The sequence below is a fragment of the Pseudorasbora parva genome, chromosome 3 (genome assembly GCF_024679245.1).
Source record: "Pseudorasbora parva isolate DD20220531a chromosome 3, ASM2467924v1, whole genome shotgun sequence".
In the NCBI taxonomy this organism is placed as follows: domain Eukaryota; kingdom Metazoa; phylum Chordata; class Actinopteri; order Cypriniformes; family Gobionidae; genus Pseudorasbora; species Pseudorasbora parva.
Window position 1 is genome coordinate 35531901 of NC_090174.1, and position 20623 is coordinate 35552523.

At 44.1% G+C, this 20623-nt stretch overlaps 2 protein-coding genes across 2 annotated transcripts in view; both read right to left on the reverse strand.

The window, feature by feature from the left end:
- Window positions 1–20623, reverse strand: part of aif1l (allograft inflammatory factor 1-like) — a 199637-nt gene that overhangs the window by 109225 nt on the left and 69789 nt on the right. The gene's annotated exons all lie outside the window — the stretch shown is intronic.
- lamc3 (laminin, gamma 3) overlaps window positions 1–20623 on the reverse strand; it is a 131159-nt gene that overhangs the window by 80881 nt on the left and 29655 nt on the right. The window contains exon 3 of the mRNA XM_067438629.1: window positions 2075–2205. Within this exon, the coding sequence (XP_067294730.1) occupies window positions 2075–2205 (131 nt within the window). The remainder of the gene's footprint in view (window positions 1–2074; window positions 2206–20623) is intronic.

The following is a 20623-nucleotide window of genomic DNA, read 5'->3' on the forward strand; positions in this document are numbered from 1 at the left end:
GCAAGCGGGACACCAAGACAGTTATCTTATTAACAAATTATTACATTGTTAACACACAAGAAGAAACTGGCTTCACACAAAGATGAAAAAAAAAATGTTGGGTATCATCCAGCCTGCAGCTCTTCATATGTCTGCTAAAGAGGAGCCAGGCGCTACCACCCAAAAGGAGGCTACACTAGAAGTGTCAGCTCTATCTCCAAAGGGACATGGCATGCCTTGAGTTTGGTACACCAGGGCAATGTTATCTACTAGACAACCTCTGTTTGGAGAAAGTCTTCCCTTCTGCTGAGCTCCTAAAGATATGGGTGTGGTCAACATAAATGCGCAGGGAGCGAACGTGACACAGCAACACAAGGGCTGGGTCTGCTTTCTCCAGTGGACTCTCTTGCAAGAGTCACCACCTGGTCCAGACAAGGAGTCTGGACATATCCAGGCCTAGTTCTTAAGATTTTAAGAGAGTCAGCCACCCTAATTACAAGCAAATTTTGCTTATTTAAAAAAATGCCTGCAGGTCACCCATCCTCTTGATGGACCCAAGTGCGGTCAGGACCACTGTCTTAAGGGAGAGGATCTTAAGCTTGACAGACTCTAGCGGCTCAAAAGGGTGCCCTCTGCAAAGCTGTAAGAACTACAGAGAGATCACATGAGGGGATGAGGCATGGCCAAGGAGGATTTAGTCAGGAACCCAAACCCAATACTTTCCCAAAGACCTACTGTCCACTGCATTGTGATGTGCTGCAATAGCAGCAACATACACTTTCAAGGTGGAGCTCACCTAGTAAAGGGGCCTCTGGCTTTAATGGACTGCATTTAATGGACTTTAGCAATAATGTCCACCATTACCAGAGGTAGGCCCTTCAAATCTGCAGTGTCCTGTCCAGTAACCACACGTGGAGTTTCCAGAGATCTGGATGCGGGTGTCATATGGTGCCCCATCCCGAGAAAGAAGATCCACCAGGGAGGAGCTGTTGCAAGGGGCATTCGATGCGAGAACCAGGTCCAGGTGGGCCAGTATGACCCTGACCCTGCACAGTCTCTATGCAAGTGGGCTCACTGGGGAAATGCATACTTGAATAGACTCCAGTGTCAGCTGTGTGCCAGTGCATTCGTGTCGAGGGTCCCCTTGGAAAGGGAGTATAAAAGCTGGCAATGGGAGGATTCAGGAGAAGCAAAAAGGTCTGCCTATGTGTCCCGAATCGATTCCAGATACTTGAGGCAGCGATCCGTGGGTGTCAGAGAAACACATGGGTGGAATGCCATCTTCAAAAATATGCAACATCACCAGTGTTTTGCTCTTTTGGGGAAACTCTCTTTTGTGTTGAGGCACCCGAGGGTGGAATCGCAGCACTTATCTGTGCACTTTGTGGAGCGAAACACAGCTGAATACACCATTTCTCCAACAGAACAATGTCTCCTATTTCTTAGCAAAGGTGAATGGCAGAGTGAGTAAAAACAACAACTCGGTTCAGAGGCAAAAAGCTGAATGAGTGAGTTCCCGGACAGCTTATAGAACCCCCATACATCAGTATCGGCGTAACGTTGAACACGACTGACTGAAAGGGAACTAGAATTAACATATTTGTGCACTTTATTATGAAAAAACTCAAATAATCAGCCAAAGAGACACTTTGATATATGAGCTGATAAAAGCAGACATGCACAAACTCAGACACAGACACAAACAATATACAGATGGTGACACACAAATTCACAAACACTGTCTCTTCCACATCCTGTTTATACTACTAATACACTTAAGATGTAAAACACAGATCAAATGGCTTGCAAATCTCTCTCTCTCTCTCTCTCTCTCTCTCTCTCTCTCTCTCTCTCTCTCTCTCTCTCTCTCTCTCTCTCTCTCTCTCTCTCTCTCTCTCTCTCTCTAGCTAAAGCACTGTTCCTCTTGCTATCTATTTAGCACTCTTTCTCTTTCTAATTGTCTTATTTATCACTCACTTGCCAGTTTCCATCATTTTCTCCCTTTCTCTTTTCTCTTTATCAGTATTCATCTGCCAATGAAACATCAGTGACAGCTAAAACACATACAACATATTTACATAGTTGTGTTTTTCACCTGCCCCCCAAGGAGAAATCAGATATGGCATAAAAGTATGAACGTAGCACTTTGGCATCTTTGAAAAACTCGTCTCCAAAAGTGTTCAATCTGTCCAGAGAGATGAGAATATCTGTAGCCGTCACCCAGTCCTGCAGAGGGAAAGGAAGAGGTAAGTAAAATTAGAGAGAATTGCATTATATCTGCTCTGTCTACCACACAAACTTTTTTAAAAGATTAGATTAAAACTTTTATTAAATCAAGGATCCATTAAATTGATCAAAAGTGACAACAGAACTTTTTTTTTTTCCAACATTAATGATAAGACATTTTTCTTGAACAAAGCAGCATATTAAAATTCTTTCTGAGCGGTCTCTTAAAAATGAAGGTTCTTTATTGGCATTAATGGAGAATCTATGCATTAACATCTATGATCTATGATCTATGCTTTAACATCATTGGAACCTTTCCAGTTTACCAAAGGTTCTCTATAGAGGAAAAAGGCTAAATTGTTTATGTTCTTCACACTAAGAAAAACAAATCAAAACAGTCATTTTAAGTTTTCACTGAAAGGTTCTTTGGGGAACCAAAAATGGTTCTTTTCTAAGGCATCGCTGTGAAAACTGTTTTTGAATCTTTATTTTTAATACTGGAGTAATGGTTTCTGCAAATTCAGCTTCATCATCATTGTCACATGCATGTCTGTTGCCACCATCATCCCTCATTAGTTTAGTCTAGTCCAGCTGTGTTTAATTATCTTCATCTGTGTCACCTGTCCCATACATATACATATACATATACATATACATATACATATACATATACATATACATATATTTGTATATTGTATATTATATATTATACGTTTATTTAAGTGTCTTGGTCCGTCGACGTCTGTAGACCCGTCTGTATACCTGTCTCCATACACATCTCCTTATACATCTAAGTATACCAGTGTGTGAGTATTCTATGAAAGAGTTGTATATTAAAGTCCTGTTTTAAGTTCTTCTTTGTCCTCATGAGTTATCATCACTGGTGCGCGACAGATTGATGGAACAAACAAAGAAGTAAAGCTACGTTTAGCGTTGGTAGGAGTTTTTTTTCCCGTTTTCGTGTTCAGTGTTTTGTTTTCCGTTTTTGTGAACCAGCGGTCAGACTCATGTGCCTTGAGCAGGGAGAAAGCTCCCTCAAGAGACATTTAGAACAGTATTTGGATCTCGCCTATCAGACCACCTTCCCGGACTACTGCCTGTGCTCGTTTCTGTTTGTGGGTCTTAACGCCGGCACACGGGCACAGTTGTCCGGGGAGGGCCCTCGAGGGAGCTTTTCATCGTATGTGGAGTGGGTGCTGGGATCCTGATCCTGATTCAGGACCCAGCCCAGTACCACCTCTCTGCGAGGAATGGCAGGATGTGCCCACCACACACGGAGAGAAGACCTCGGCAGCAAGGGAGCCGGACATCTCACCCAAGCCTGAGGGGAACTCATCTGACCAGGTGTGCGAGATGACTGACCCATTGCTGAGGGAGTCCTCGTGGAGTTCAAGGGAATGGAGACCAGCCCCACCCATCCTACTGAGTACTGCGGGAACATCATGGACAGTTTGTGTGGAGAGACCAATTTCCTGTGCCCCCTCATCTCATCTGAATCTTCTTCGTCAGTCTTGTTAACCCCATCCATCCTCTCTCTCCCACCACCTCTCCAAACTGCCATCAACAACCAAAGTCCTGTCACCAGTATCTGTGTTCTTCAGTCTCCTCTTCAGCCCTCAGCCACTCCTACAGTCCAGTCATTGCTTCCTCCCATCAGTCCCTCAGCTTCATCTCAGCCTCCTCTCAGCGGCGCGGCTACCCCTCGGACCCGCTGGGAGTCATCGATCCCTGGATATCGAAAGCCCATGGCTCTGCTTCCAGCCTCCGAGTGCTCCGCTCCGCCTCGACCTGTCATCCTGGCTCCTTTCCTTGCTCCTGCGACGCCGCCTTGGGGCATATTCCTGGCTGGGACCTGGATCTCCATCTGGATGTCTCTGTTCAAGGCATTCCCATGGCTCCTCCCACCTTCCACTCCTCCTTGGACTGTTTTTCTTTGTTTTGAACGTTCTGTGTGTTTTCAGGTTGTGTTTCCACGCCCTCCTCCGGAGCCCCCGCCCTCCCTCCTCAGATGTTCCCATTATGGTGCGAGGACGCACCTATTCGGAGGGGGCGTATTGTCACATGTATGTCTGTTTCCACAGTCATCCCTCATTAGTTTAGTCTAGTCCAGCTGTGTTTAATTATCTGCATCTTCATCTGTGTCACCTGTCCCCCTCGTCATGCCTATCATCTGTGTGTATTTAAGTCATTAAGTTACACTCTGTCTTGGTCCTTTGAATTAGGGTGACAACTTATAAAATAATTAGAATCATTTTTAGAATAATCTTTGGAGTAGAACAGCAAATGGCATAAATGAAGTCACATGACAATATGAACATAGACGAATTTAGATTATATTCATACTACACACTTATATTTCAGTATGTGCTTTATCAACAGCTTCGAAGCACGAAAACAGATGTAGTTAAGACGAGAGGTTATTCTGAGGTCATAAAAATATCGAGCACACTAGATAACAACTTTTTTTCATAATTCTTGAATTGAAGTGAACTTCAAGGAAAACAAAGCTAGAACCTCTGTGTATTCATGTGTATGTGATACAGAGAAAAGCAGAAATAATGAGATGTCAGAAAGAAATAGAGCCTTCCTCATTTTTACCATGTGTGTGTATAGCTGTGTCTGGTCAGGTGTGTGTTTTGGTTTAATCATGTGTTTGTGTGTTAATGTGAAAATACTGCAATAGAGTTTGGTCATCCTTATCAGTGGCTGGCCTGTTGACCCCTTTTCTGTCCGTGTTAATGGGTTTTGAGCCCAGTGTGGCGGCCTGGCGCGTGGAGGTGAGAGCACACATCTTTCATTCTGGGGGAACAAGATAAAAAAGGAGCGGAGCTGACTAGCACGTCCCTGCAAGCACATCCAAGCCTCCTCTCGGAGGAGAAAAGTCCATTCCTATTCAGAGCAGTTGAGTAAACAAAAGAAATAAACTAATAACCCTTCCATGCCTCTTTGTCTCTCTACCGATGCACCTCTGACTCTGCTTCTGTTTTTTATCATATATGTCGCTCTGTTCTTCTGCTTCCACCTCTCTGTGTACAATATTCTTTATCTTCCTCCCGGCATGTGTCCCTTTTCTCTCACCATCCATAGCTTTGCACCGTTTTTTATGCCTACTTGCTTTTTTCAACACTCTCTCTCCTGTGTCTCTCCTGTTTTTGTTTTTGCAGAACTTGTGTATCATGTAGAAAAGGGCTTATTTTGGGGCAAAACAATGTGCAATGAATCATAAACAATAACGGCTCCAATACTACAGAGAGAGAGAGAGAGAGAGAGAGAGAGAGAGAGAGAGAGAGAGAGAGAGAGAGAGAGAGATACAAGCTGTGTTCCACAATCTAATGAGCTGCCTCTGTAGACAATATTTTAAGACATAGGCCTAGTTGCGCTGCCAATGTGAAATCTGTGCCAAAAAGCAGGCCACTTAATCTTGTTGCCTTCTAAGATATCTTCTTTTAGGAAATTACTGACAACACTGCATTTATACCTTACAGTACCAACATTCTAGTAGTCGGTACCAGTACCATTCAAATTTGACAGTTTACGGTACAAATTTCGGTACCACAGCAAAATCTCTTTGGAACTATTTGAGTATTTTATTTAACTATTTGAAAAAAGAAATACATTAAATAAAATGTAGTAATTGTATTATTATTACATTGACATGGCTTAATCTACAGTACTGTACAACAGTAGCCTAATACATTTTCATACATTTCTTCATGTTAAACTTTTATTTTGATGGGTTGCCATGAAGACCTTTGAGTTTCTGTGCGTTGATGATATGATGATAGTTTTTCTTAAATGAAATGGTAAAATGCTTGTGAAATGGCTATGGAGATTGTGTGCATTCATGTCCTCATGCAGTGAGTAGAGGCTAAAAAGATTGTGAGCGTCACGCATGCTTTCTAAGTGTACGCCTGTTTATGTGATTTATGAGGACAAATTTGTATGACATGGTTATTACACTGGTATTACAATGTAAATGTGGTTTATGAGGACATTTCCTGTGTCCTCATAATAAAAATAGCTTTAAAAACATACTTAACCATGTTTTATTAAAAATGTAAAAATGCAGAATGGCATTGCAGTTTCCTGTGATGGGTAGGTTTAGGGGCACGGCAGTGTAGGGGGTTAAAATATAGGGTTTGTACAGTGTAAAAACCATTACGCCTATGGAAATTCCTCATAATCATAGGTACACTAATGTGTGTGTGTGTGTGTGTGTGTGTGTGTGTTTTACCCCAAATTGTGTATGCTATGTATATTTTTGTTTATTAAATTGTTGTATTATCCCTGTTACATTGCCTGTATTGAAATCAGTTGTGAATTAGGTCATCCAGACTTTCTACCTATATCTTTATACAGAAATCAATACTTTTAGTCAGCAATGATGACATTAAGTTGATCAAAAGGATAGTGTAACAAAGTTCGATAATGGAAGGAAGGAAGAGGACACGGGGGTCAGCTGGACGGTTGATGCTACTTTATTTCTATTCAGTTCCACACTCAAGCGTGTGTAATCATACAAACTCATAAACAAGATTCTCTTCCGGTTCACAGCACTTCCGGCTTCCGGCAACTCAGTCTCTGTGTCTAGCAACAACCGTCCGATCTCTCTCTCTCCTCGATCTCCGGTTCCACCGATGTTTTGTACCCTCTCCGCGCTCATTACTGGAACGAGAGACAGGTGTTATTAATCTGCTTCCAACCCACTCACTTACCGCTCGTCCCGCGGCTCTCTCTCCCGCTGCAGACCTCGCTGAACCACGCCCCCCTTGCCACATACCCCCACCGCCCGACTCAGGCCGGGGAGCCGTCCGGCCTGCAGCCCCCCCCCCCCATTTCTGGAGAGGAAGTCGGCCACAGCCATCTGAGCACCCGGCCTGTGGACCACCTGGAACTTAAAAGGCTGAAGAGCTAGATACCAACGGGTGATCCGCGCGTTGGTATCCTTCATGCGGTGGAGCCATTGGAGAGGAGTGTGGTCCGAACAGAGGGTGAACTCCCGCCCCAGAAGGTAGTAGCGGAGGGTGAGAACGGCCCACCTGATGGCAAGGCACTCCTTTTCGATGGTGCTGTACTTAGCCTCTCTCTTTGAGAGCTTACGGCTAATGTACAGCACCGGCCGCTCTCCACCTCCTGGGCCAGGACTGCGCCCAGCCCCCTGTCCGACGCGTCAGTCTGCAACAGAAAAGGGAGAGAAAAGTCAGGGGAGTGTAAAAGCGGCCCGCCACATAGGGCAGCCTTAACTCGGGTGAAGGCCTGCTGGCACGGCTCCGTCCATTGGACCGTATCTGGTAGCCCCTTTCTAGTAAGGTCAGTCAGAGGGCTGGTGAGGTCCGAATAATTTGGTATAAACCGTCTATAATATCCCGCCAGCCCCAAGAACTGCCTTACCTCCTTTTTGGTCTTGGGTCTCGGACAGGTTGCAATTGCGGCGGTCTTATCAATTTGGGGACGGACCTGTCCATGACCCAAGTGGAAGCCCAGATACCTTACCTCCACCCGCCCAATTGCACACTTCTTCGAATTGGCCGTGAGCCCCGCTCCCCTCAGCGACCTCAAGACCGCCCTGACATGCTGCATATGCCGCTGCCAATCGTGACTGTAAATCACGATATCGTCCAGGTAGGCAGCAGCATATGCGGCATGGGGACGCAAAATCCTGTCCATGAGGCGCTGAAAGGTAGCGGGTGCCCCGAACAAGCCGAAGGGAAGCGTGACGAATTGGTGCAATCCAAACGGCATGGTGAAAGCTGTCTTTTCTTTGGACAATGGAGACAAGGGGATCTGCCAATAGCCCTTCGTTAAGTCCAATGTCGAATAAAATCGAGCAGTGCCCAGCCGATCAAGCAACTCGACAACCCGCGGCATTGGATACGCGTCGAATTTCGACACTGCGTTCACCTTGCGGTAGTCCACACAGAACCTGACCGAGCCGTCGGTCTTAGGGACAAAAACGATCGGGCTCGCCCAGTGACTGTTGGACTTCTCTATTACTCCCATATCGAGCATTGCCCCTAATTCTTCCTGAACTACTTTTTTCTTGTGTTCAGGTAAGCGATACGGCCGGCTGCGAACTACCACGCCCGGCTCGGTCTCGATATGGTGCTGAATTAAGTTAGTACGTCCCGGTAGGGGCGAAAACACGTCGGCGAACTCCGCCTGTAGTTTTGATAGATCAGTGAGTTGGGACGGTGAGAGGTGATCTCCCCCAGGGGCCAGCGCGACCGATTGTGCTTTGATGCTCGCCTCTGGCCCGAGATCATCCTCTCCCCCGATCACCGTCGCCAACAACACTGATTCCACCTCATTCCATTTCTTAAGGAGATTGAGGTGGTATATTTGACGTGCCCCGTTCCTATCGGACCGTATCACTTCATAATCGAGGTCTCCAACCTGTCGTGCGACCTCAAACGGCCCCTGCCACTTTGACATTAATTTAGAGCTCGATGTAGGGAGTAATACGAGCACTTTCTCTCCCGGTGTGAATTTGCGTAGTCTCGTACCCCTGTTATACGACCGGCTTTGGCGGTCCTGGGCTTGCAACAAATTCTCCCTAGATAGCCGCCCCAAGGTGTGGAGTTTTGTTCGCAAGTCCAGCACATATTGAATTTCGTTCTTGGCCAAAGAAGGCCCCTCCTCCCAAGTTTCTCGTAGGATGTCCAGCACCCCCCGGGGCTGCCGTCCGTAGAGAAGCTCGAAGGGGGAAAACCCCGTGGAGGCTTGCGGGACCTCTCGCACAGCGAATAAGAGGGGTTCTAACCACCGATCCCAATTTTTGGCGTCTTCCTGTACGAATTTACGGATCATGGATTTAAGAGTGCGATTAAATCGTTCGACCAAGCCGTCTGTTTGTGGGTGATAGACGCTTGTTCGAATGGATTTAATGCCCAATAATCCGTACAATTCGCTTAACGTGCGTGACATAAACGCCGTGCCTTGATCAGTGAGGATTTCCTTCGGAATCCCCACTCGGGAGATTAAACGAAACAGTGCGAGAGCCACTGCTTCCGGATATCGTGTTGCGTAGTCCACGATAACTAGCGCAAAACGATGTCCGCGTGTGGATCGCTCTAATGGCCCGATGAGGTCCATCGCAATTCTCTCGAAGGGGACCTGCATTAATGGTAGGGGGCGCAATGGCGCTTTTGGGGCGGCCAGTGGATTCACCAACTGACATTCAGGGCAAGACGCGCACCACCTGCGCACATTGTCATGAATGCCTGGCCAAAAAAATCGGGTCATTAAACGATTCAGCGTGGCCGCCTGTCCCAGGTAGCCCGCCATCGGGTTAGAGTGAGCCGCCTGGAAAAGCATTTCCCGGCGGCTCTTTGGTACTAACAACTGGGTTGTATCCACTTTTGTCTGAGCGTCTCGGGTCACTCGATACAACCTATCCTTAATTATGGCAAAATAAGGATACGTGACGGGCAATGTGGGTTGGAGGGACTGACCGTCGATAGTGCGGACCTGTTGGAAAGCATGTTTTAGAGTCTCATCTTGAGACTGCTCCAGAGGGAAGTCATCGCGGTCCGAGAGAATCAGTCTCTCGACCCCGCTCGGTTCCTCTGAAGCGGTTCCCAAGGGCCCCGTATCAGTCTCGCCAACCTGCACTCGCACCGCCCCGTTCCTAGCCTTGTTCTCCCAAGCGGCATCCGCGCATAACGACCCCAATAACGCCGGAAAGGCGGGCCAATTCGTCCCCAGAATTAGCGGATGCCGGAGGTGGGGACTAACCGCCACCTCAACACTATGATTTTCTCCCCTAAACTGTATCGTGACTGGGACAACCGGATATTCCACCACATCCCCGTGCACACACCGCACCTTAACCATGCGGCTTGTATCCAATGCCCCAGGCTGCATCAGGCTTTGATGGATCGAGGTTTGGTTACATCCTGAATCCACCAAGGCCTGATATGTACCCCCCTTGATACTCACAGGAATTTGGTACTCTCCTGCTTGATCAGGGGTGGTCCGCTGGAAGTCCGGGACCCGGATCATTGTCCCGATGTCCATCATCGGACATCGGTCCACAAAATGGTCCGGGTCGCCGCACCGCCAGCAGGCCAGCCCAGGCCTGCCCGCCGCCCCTGGAAAATGAGCGCAGAGGGGGGGTGGAACCGGAACCGTTATCCCCGCCCGACCCCAGCAGCCCCGCCCCCCTGGGCGGGGCCCTCGAACTCCCGTACTGCCCTGGGCCCATTCCACCCTGGCCTCTGGTGGGAATACGAGGGGGCCCTGGAGGGCGGGACCTAGGGAGAGGGACAGGGCGAGAAGGAGAGACAGAGGGGGGAGAGAGAGAGGGAGAGGTTAGTAGGGGCTCGCCGACCCCCGGGCACGCCACCAGATGGTCCTCCGCCAGGTTGATGGCCGTCGTCAGCGACGTGGGCCGGTGGCACTGGACCCACTCGGCGGTCTTCTTGGGTAGCCGAGCGATAAACTGCTCCAGTACCACCAGATCGACGATGTGGTCCACGTCGCTTCCACCGGCCAATAGCCATTTGCGGCACGTGTCCCGGAGCTGTTGGGCCATCGCGAAGGGTCGGCCGGCCTCGCCCCACTCCAGCGAGCGGAACCTCTGGCGGTGCTGCTCTGGGGTCCGGCCGACCCGCTGGATGATGGCCCTCTTTAGGTCTTCATACTCCAGGAGGTTCGCCACCGGTAGTTGTTGGGCGGCCGCCTGGGCTTCTCCGGTCAGCAGAGGAATAAGGCGCACCGGCCACTGTGCCCGGGGCCACCCGCAGGCCTCCGCGGCCTTCTGAAATAGGTCTATGAAGGCCTCGGGATCGTCCTGTGGCCCCATCTTGTGTAGGGGCACGTGGACCGGTGCGCTGGCGAGCCCGGCGGCTTCGGTGCGAACCTCCCGGTCTATCCAGCTCCGGAACCTCTCGCGGTCCTCTTGCTGGCCGCGGACGATGGCCTCGAAGCGGCGCTCCTGGTCCGCCCGCAGGTCCAGCATGGACTGGTGTTGTTCCTGATGGAGGGCCGCGAGAGAGGTGATGATGTCCGCAAACGGCGAGGCGGAGGGCGTTGGTGTTGTCATGGCGGCGGCGCGGTCCTACTTCCTTCCCGGGTTTCGGCACCAGTGTAACAAAGTTCGATAATGGAAGGAAGGAAGAGGACACGGGGGTCGGCTGGACGGTTGATGCTACTTTATTTCTATTCAGTTCCACACTCAAGCGTGTGTAATCATACAAACTCATAAACAAGATTCTCTTCCGGTTCACAGCACTTCCGGCTTCCGGCAACTCAGTCTCTGTGTCTAGCAACAACCGTCCGATCTCTCTCTCTCCTCGATCTCCAGTTCCACCGATGTTTTGTACCCTCTCCGCGCTCATTACTGGAACGAGAGACAGGTGTTATTAATCTGCTTCCAACCCACTCACTTACCGCTCGTCCCGCGGCTCTCTCTCCCGCTGCAGACCTCGCTGAACCACGCCCCCCTTGCCACAGATAGTAAAGGCTTTTGTTAAAAAAAATGTTTATTTTTAATTAATGCTGTTCTTTTGGAATCCCAAACAAAAGACGTAGTGGTTGTTACAACAATAATCAAGCGTATAGCATCAGTTCTGGCAGGTCACATTAGTCAAGCTCACATCAGCTGGCTATCAGCTGATCATGTCTACCTAAAGGAATACAACGTCTATCACAGCATACGTATAAAAGCTACTTCAGTACTATCAGCAGCTATCGCGTTTCCCCAGAGCTCATTTACCCTTCTCCACCCCCAGCTCCTCCTTTTGTCCAGTCAGGATTTGATATTCTAATTCCCCTTGAATCAGACTGAAATTCTGAATTATTCTGTACATTTAACACGAACATTAATGATATCTGTAATATATCATGTTGGTTCTGTTCGGTTTACCCTGAGGGGGGTTATTGCTGCTCTCCCTGCTCTTATCCATGCTTAAGCTGTAACAGAACCATACCGCCAATCCAAAATATATGCTAATAGTCAATCAATATATTTGACGATAGTGGTCCTGAAAGAATTAGAAATGTTTCTTGAGCAGCAAATCATCATATTAGAATTATTTCTGAAGGATCATCCGACACTAAAGGCCAGAGTAATGATGCTGAATATTCAGCTTTGGCATCACAGCTATGAATTACATTTTAAAACATTAAAATAGACAACACTTTTACAAAATTATATATTTTAAATGAGAATTTAATTTAATTTTAATGCTACTATTTTTAATCATGTTTTTTTTCAACCAAATAAATGCCTTCATGACCATAAGAGACTTAAAACATAATACACAAACAAACTACTTAATATAACTTCTTTTTAATGAACTTTATTTTTAATTAATATCCAGCTCACGCGTGGAAGACATCGCATGTTTGTTCCTTCATTTCACCACGGATTCGTTTATAAACAAGAGACTGGATTTGCAGACAGGATGAGATTACATGAATCAATGAAGCAGCACACTTATGTGAGTAACATTTTTTATTTATTTTTTATGTGTGATATTATTGCACTGTTACAGACCATTTGATATCTAATGATTATGTGTACGTGTCTAACTGAACATAATTTAGCACGTTGTCACAGCAGCCGGATCTCACGAAAATGCATATAAATAGTAGGAACGCACAAACCACCCTCATCCTACCCAAGAGCGTGTCATATACATGCACGCCAAAATAGCCTATTACATATTCATTATGATGTTTTTGAATGTAAAAACCATGCAAACGTCATAGCCTCAGACAACAGTATACAATTCTTTTTTTATTTTCATGAACCCTTTAAATTAATGCAGGGTTTAATTTAAGCATGGATGTCATACAGGTCCTCAGATGACATTTAGACTCATTTCACTTATTTATTTATTTATTGAAGCTGTAAAGCTATGGTTTACGTCGCTGACATTAGAAATAACAACCAGCAAGTTATTTAATTATTAACCTAAGAACATTAAGCTGCTTTTAAAATGAGTAACGATGAGTGTTTTAGATTTGCTGCCGGGACAAGAACACAACTAGACTTGACACTAAAATGTTTACTCAGAGAACTGGCTTATTTAAATAAGATGAAGACTCATTCATTGACGACAGTGATGAGTTATAAAAGGTGGGCTTATATGAGCTGACAGAAAAGCAAACAGATGCATAGTTTTCTTTAACCTGTTTATCTGCATTGGTCATATAGGCAAGGCAAGGCAAGGCAAGTTTATTTATAAGCACATTTCATACACAATGGCAATTCAAAGTGCTTTACATAGAAAGGAACTAAAATAGGGATAACAAATGCATAAGAAAAAGAATACAATATATAAAAATAACAATAGAAACAGTTGTATACAGTTGTAGAGAGAATTTAAAAATAATAAAATGATGATAACCAAAGATAAGAACAAAGGTAAACTAAAGCAGTTATAAAATGAATAAAAAGATGATGCATAGATGAGGTGCAATCAGATCGGACATACAGTGGCACAGAGCTCATTCAGTAAATGCACAGCTGAACAGATGTGTTTTGAGTCTGGATTTGAATGTGGCTACTGTTGGAGCACATCTGATCTGTTCAGGAAGCTGGTTCCAGCTGCGGCTGGCATAATAGCTAAAAGCAGACTCTCCTTGCTTTGAGTGAACTCTTGGTATTTCTAACTGACTTGATCCTGCTGATCTGAGTGATCTGTTGGGTTTGTATTTAATCAGCATATCTGCAATGTATTGAGGTCCTAGCTCATTGAGTGATTTATAAACAAGTAGTAGTACTTTAAAAATGATCCTGAATGTAACTGGAAGCCAGTGTAAAGACCTGAGGACTGGTGTGCTATGGTCATATTTTCTGGTTCTGCTCAGAATCCTGGCAGCAGTGTTCTGTATGAGCTGCAGCTGTCTAATGGTCTATTTGGGAAGGCCGGTGAGAAGGCCATTACAATAGTCCACCCTACTGGTGATGAAAGCATGAACCAGTTTCTTGCCTGGAAACAAAACATCTAATTCTGGCAATATTTTTCAGATGATATGCTGATTTAGTTATTGCTTTGACATGACATGGTCTGACTCCAAAATCACTCCAAGATTCCTGACTTGATTTTTTGTTATCAGACCTTTAGCCTCAAGATATGCGTTCACCTTGAGAATTTCATCTTTGTTTCCAAATGTAGTGATTTCAGTTTTGTCTTTGTTTAACTGAAGATAGTTTTGGCACATCCAGTTGTTAACTTCATCAATGCATTTGCACAGGGAGTCACTGGGGCTGTAGTCATTAGTTGATAGTGCTAAGTAGAGCTGGGTGTCGTCAGCATAGCTGTGGTAAGCAATTTTGTTATTTTTCATTATTTGGCTCAGTGGCAGTATATTCAGGTTAAACAGGAGTGGTGCAAAAATGGACCCTTGTGGGACTCCGCATGTCATGGATGTCCACTCAGACTTATGGTCTCCTATACTCACATAATAACCTCTCCCTTCTTAATATGACCTGAACCTTTTGAGGACCATCCCAGAAAGCCTGACCCAGTTTTCCAGCCTGTCAAGAAGTATGTTGTGGTCAACAGTGTCGAATGCAGCACTGAGGTCGAGTAGAACCAGAATTGATGTTTTACCTGTATCAGTATTTAAGCGAATATCATTTATAATCTTTATGAGCGCTGTCTCTGTGCTGTGATGCGGTTGGAAACCAGATTGAAAATTGTCAAAGAATCGGTTTGTGTTTAAGAATTTGTTTAGTTGATTGAAAACAACTTTGTCAATGATCTTGCCTATGAAAGGGAGATTTAGTTGCTCAATATGGAGTTATCCAGATTTCTCTTTTTCAGAAGAAGCTTAACTATTGCAGTTTTAAGGGCGGTTGGAAAAGTCCCATAGAGAAGTGTGGAGTTCACCACTTCTAGGAGATCCGCTTCCAAACAGTTAAACACACTTTTGAAAAAAGAAGTGGGGAGTGCGTCAAGGGCGCAGGTTGATGTTTTAAGGTGCTGTACTGTGTCTTCTAAAATTTTACCGTCAATTGTTTCGAAATCAGACATAGAGGTTTTGGTCTGATCTGTCTGAACCCAGAGCAACTCAAGGATGTGCTGATTGCCTTTCTGATATTTTTGATTTTCTCTGAGAAGAAGGAAGCAAACTCGCTGCATTGTCTTTTAATTATAAAAGCAATAGTTGTCCTCTCTCTTCCTTTTTGCCATGATTAATCATTTTGTCACTTCACAGCTTGGCATACTGGCTCAAACCCTGTACCACGAAAGAAAGTCCCCTGGGTTAGTAATAAAAGCACACAAAACGCCATGAGGTGACTATCAAAAGGGTTGCTTATCTATAACTGCATATATGGCGCCTAGAAATAAAGACAATTTTAAAAATGGAGAGATCGATAAAAATAAAATAACAACTTCTTATAGAACAAGCATTCATATTTCCATTAAAAGAGCTCAAGGGGTTACTACTCTGACATGAATAATCAAGTAATCCATGGCAGTGGCATTCAAAGTGAATGCAGATTTTAATAGAAAAAATAAATAAACTTTCATCATTATTAATGCCAGCACTGGCTAATTGTCACCAGTGAGTTGCTCTTTGAGATATTACTTACATGGCAGGATGGAAGTAATCTTTGAAAGGTTAATTATTAGATCGTTTATTGGTGGTTCTTTTCACATACGGCAGCAAGCACTTAATTAGTCTTCATTTACTTCGACCGGTTTGGCGGGTGAGTTCATAAAAACTGCTGACTAAGGACAAAGCGATTAAGTGAAAATGGAGAAATAGTTTCTCGGTTCTCAATCTCCTGTCTGTTTTCATTCTTTTTTTTTTCTTTGAAGAGTTTAGAATCACACTTTCTACTTTTTGTACAGCATTTCTGTAAATTATTTACCCCCACCTCACCTCTCAATTCCATTTTCTGTTTTCGTATCATGCCCTTATGTGGGTCGCAGCCAGGAGGGTTTTCGTGATTAGAATGCATCAGGAAGAGACTTGTCCCTCATTTCAAACTGAATAACTTTTTTTAATTTGATTGCTTAAGTTCACTGTGCGGTTCCCTTTATGTGCTCTATCTCTCATTCTCATTCAATGCTGGTGTTCCAATTTAACACCCAGCTCTCAGGCTCAACCAGACAGAGGGGGAGAGAGAGAGAGAGAGCATGCATGCCGATTTAATGGATGACTGAACAAATTAAATTTGAATTCATAGGACAACTTTCATCTTCAGTGTGGATTTTGTTGGTGGAGAGGAAATATATTAATGGTTTTCAGACAAAAAACAAACAAACAAAAAAAACACAAATATCCCCCTTTGAATTAATCTATTATATTGCAGAAAACCACCAAATATCTGATTATAGTGTGTGTGTGTGTTTTTTTTAATTCAAGCTCATTTGCTTAGTAATGATGAAAAAGGAAAAGCATGCATACATTAATGGATCAACATCAGGCTCCTCCCCAAACAAGATATAATCTGAATAAGTGCAGAAATAGAGCGGTGCAGGGATGGCATCAGAACTCGGAAGTCTAATTTGCCACTGGTTCCTTTTCAAATCTCAAAGGAATTTCACTGGTTACCATCCCCCCCCCACACACACACACGCAAACTGTCTAGTTATATAGAAACATCCGTTTTCAAAAATAACTGCTAAATAAAATTTGTTTTTCAGTATGGGTCAGAGCAATCTATGTTGTAGAAAACAATTTTCAGCATCATTACTCCAGTCGTCAGTGCCAAAAGAGCCACACTTCTGAATTATAAAAATAAATAAACAAAACAAACCATTGCTAAACCAAACAAGTGCTAGTTATCAAACCGTCCCAATTTAAAAACACCTAAATTGAAAGATTTTCTAACCTTCATAACAAAAAGGTTTTGAGTAACAGACATGACTGTGTGTATAGAGCATACTGCAGTTGATCTGAGTGCTATTCTTTCTCTCTTTGAGCTTTTTCCTTCTCTCAAATTATTCTCAGAATTGAAATACAACCCAGGGGGCCTCTTGTCTCTGTCATCTGATTTGAAGTTCAAACTTCCTTCCTTTTCTCCATTTTTTTCTTCTTCTGAGAGGTATAAGAGTGGAAAGGGTGTCTGTTAAATTCTTTCAACTGAAAGCACAGTAGGAGACACACTAGGATTAAATGCTAATATTAAAAGTATATGCTGTCTGCTGGTGTCAAAGCTGATGAAATATGCAGAGGAGATAGAAAAAGTCAACCTTGTGTCAGGTCCTCAATTATACAAGTTAGCACAAGAAATGAGGTTTAAATGGGTAGTTATTTAATATGCCTACCTGGCCTATAGGTTTGAATCAGTATACACATTTTGGCTTTGGTACAATATCAGCTACTGGTAAATACAAAATCAATAATAAACTGGCAAAAAATAAGCACTGATGAAACAAGTGCTGTCAATCGATTTAGCAATTTAGGGTATGTTCACACTTGGTTGTTTGGTTCTGTTGTTTTTTTTGTGTGGTCTGAACCAAAAAAAGAAAATGATACAGTAATTGTAATGGTCTGCTTGGCCTTCACACTGGCATTTTTAACAGCAAACCTAAAGATATAAAAAAGTCTCGGTTACGTCTGTAATCTTAGTTCCCGGAATTGGGAATGAGACGCTGCGTCACCGCTCTGGGAACACCTCTGCGTGATTGCGTCGTGAAGCACGTATATCAGCAGTCCAATAGAGAGACGGAATGTCATAGGCGGGTGACGTCACTGACCTGGAAACTATAAAGCCCACCGGCAAACACACGCTGTTAGCTTCTGTAAATAGGCTGAAACGACGTGCTTGCGGGCATGCGGGGAGTATGGCCGGGTGATGCAGCGTCTCGTTCCCAATTCCGGGAACTAAGGTTACAGACGTAACCGAGACGTTCCCGTTCATGGGAACTCCCGCTGCGTCACCGCTCTAGGAACGAGAATACCCACGTCCCCATAGGAGCCGAATGCCCGCCTGTGCATGTTAAGAGGCGAGCCCCCTATCCCCCGGAGTAGCATTAATGTCTAGATCATTGAACCGAACGAAAGTTTGCGGTAAGGATCAGCCTGCCGCATCGCAGACATCCTGCAGGGAAGCCCCTTCCAACAGTGCCTGAGAGGCGGCCATACTCCTTGTGGAGTGGGACCAGACAAGTCTTGTAGAAGTAAGGCAGTTCTGAAGGTGAAAGGGGGTCAAACACAGTATTAGCATAGTGTTCCTAATAATCCTTTAGTTGAGTGTATGATAAATTAAAATAAGCTGATAATATTACTGTTTTCACCAGAATGACTGTACAGCCAAATCAAATTTTGTAAAATTGCTTTGAAACAATCGTCGTTGTAAAAGTGCTATATAAATAAAGTTGATTGATTGATTTATTGTTACGCCCCGTCTTGCTTAGACTTGATTCTAACGAGGGTTGCCAGCTTGAGGACACAACAGGAGTGAGCACAACTGACAACGAAAGCCAAAAAACTTGATCAGTTGATTTATTGCATTTTAATATGTTCTCATTCATAAGATATTTTTAGATGGATGCTGAGGCTTTTTAGGTTGGGTAGAATCTGTGATCTCTGACCCAGTTTGTTCGCTGGCTTCCATGGCTGCAATACGATGCAATTTTCCGCCAACTGGCAACCTGTGGTGCTGAAATAATATTGAGTAAACTGGCGGCGTGCGGTATTGCAGACCAAACTGATCAAATACAGACATTCCGACATGAAACACAAAATAGAATAACTGGCTGTAGCATTGCTTTTCTGAGAAACAAGTAGGTGAACTTAGTATGTTTCCTACATATCTTCAAGCATATTATGGTATTTGTATATGATGCTTTAGTAAAGTGAAAAATGTACATACATCACCTTTAATTTTGATGCATGTGTTTTCTACAAAATGCTGTTTCTTCAATGGTAAAGTCTTTTGAGTTCTTGTTTTCTTGTGATTTTGTATTTAAGGCTCTCTGTGGAAAGGCTTTTTGGGCTGAGGAGGTAAGCTGAAGGGTTTTTAAAATGGTATCTTTCTGGACTGAAATAGGCAAGATGCCATAATGAAGAACATGCTTCACAATTCATGTCTGCTGCAGTTACAAAGGTCAGCTCATCCTCATAACATCCAAAGAATTAAGCTCATCTCATGGAAATTTAGGCGGCTTCAGCTGAATAAAAAACGTGCCAGTTGTAAATGGCCAGTCAAATGAGTAATTTTCCCTTTGCACATTTTAATTTAACAATATGTCAGTGAGAGAAATAAGAGGGAGTAAGAGGTGTGTGTGTGTGTGTGTGTGTGTGTGTGTGTGTGTGTGTGTGTGTGTGTGTGTGTGTGTGTGTGTGTGTGTGTGTGTGTGTGTGTGTGTGTGTGTGTGTGTGTGTGTGTGTGGTAATGAAAGGGTTTGACTTCATAGATTCAGATTAGAAGTGAATGCGAGCTTATTTTCTCATTAAAATAAGCAGGCATGCCAAGATGGAGAAATAGAAAGAATGGGAGAATGAGGAAAAAAAGAGTGCTCAAATGGTAACAGACAAGCAAATAACAAAATAAAAGATTTTGTTTTGTCACCAAGATTTGTCACCACCTCCATGTAAACTGGCTTAGGTATTGATCAGGGGTTGCTTTATAATCAGCATGTCGATGTACGCCTCACTGGGCAGAAATCTATGGGCAACTGGGCCATTAGGGAAAGCTCAGCTATTAAAAATCTGACAGAGGTTTTAAAAGCTTAAAACGATCAATCATACAAAAAGTGACGGAGAGGGGAAATGGGAAGTGTGTTGTGCCATCATTCTTTTTAATGATCACAAAAATGCAGAACTGCACTGCCTCAAGACCTTCAGACAAATTGTGAATGCTTTGGTGGTAACAGGACATAATTGCTAAATCTGAATCCAGATACAGCACAACATACAGTTTTTACTTCCAGCTCAGATGCTTTCCAAATAATGACTGCACGTAATATGTGACCCTGGACCACTAAGCCAGTCATAAGTGCAAATGCATTGATGAAATTAACAACTGGATGTGCCAAAACTATCTTCAGTTATACAAAGACAAAACTGAAATCACTACATTTGGAAACAAAGATGAAATTCTCAAGGTGAACGCATATCTTGAGGCTAAAGGTCTGATAACAAAAAAATCAAGTCAGGATCCTTGGAGTGATTTTGGAGTCAGACCTGAGTTTCAGTAGTCATGTCAAAGCAATAACTATCATCTGAAAAATATTGCCAGAGAAAAATTAGATGTTTTGTTTCCAGGCAAGAAACTGGTTCATGCTTTCATCACCAGTAGGGTGGACTATTGTAATGGCCTTCTCACCGGCCTTCCCAAAAAGACCATTAGACAGCTGCAGCTCATACAGAACACTGCTGCCAGGATTCTGAGCAGAACCAGAAAATATGACCATATCACACCAGTCCTCAGGTCTTTACACTGGCTTCCAGTTACATTTAGGATAATTTTTAAAGTACTACTACTTGTTTATAAATCACTCAATGA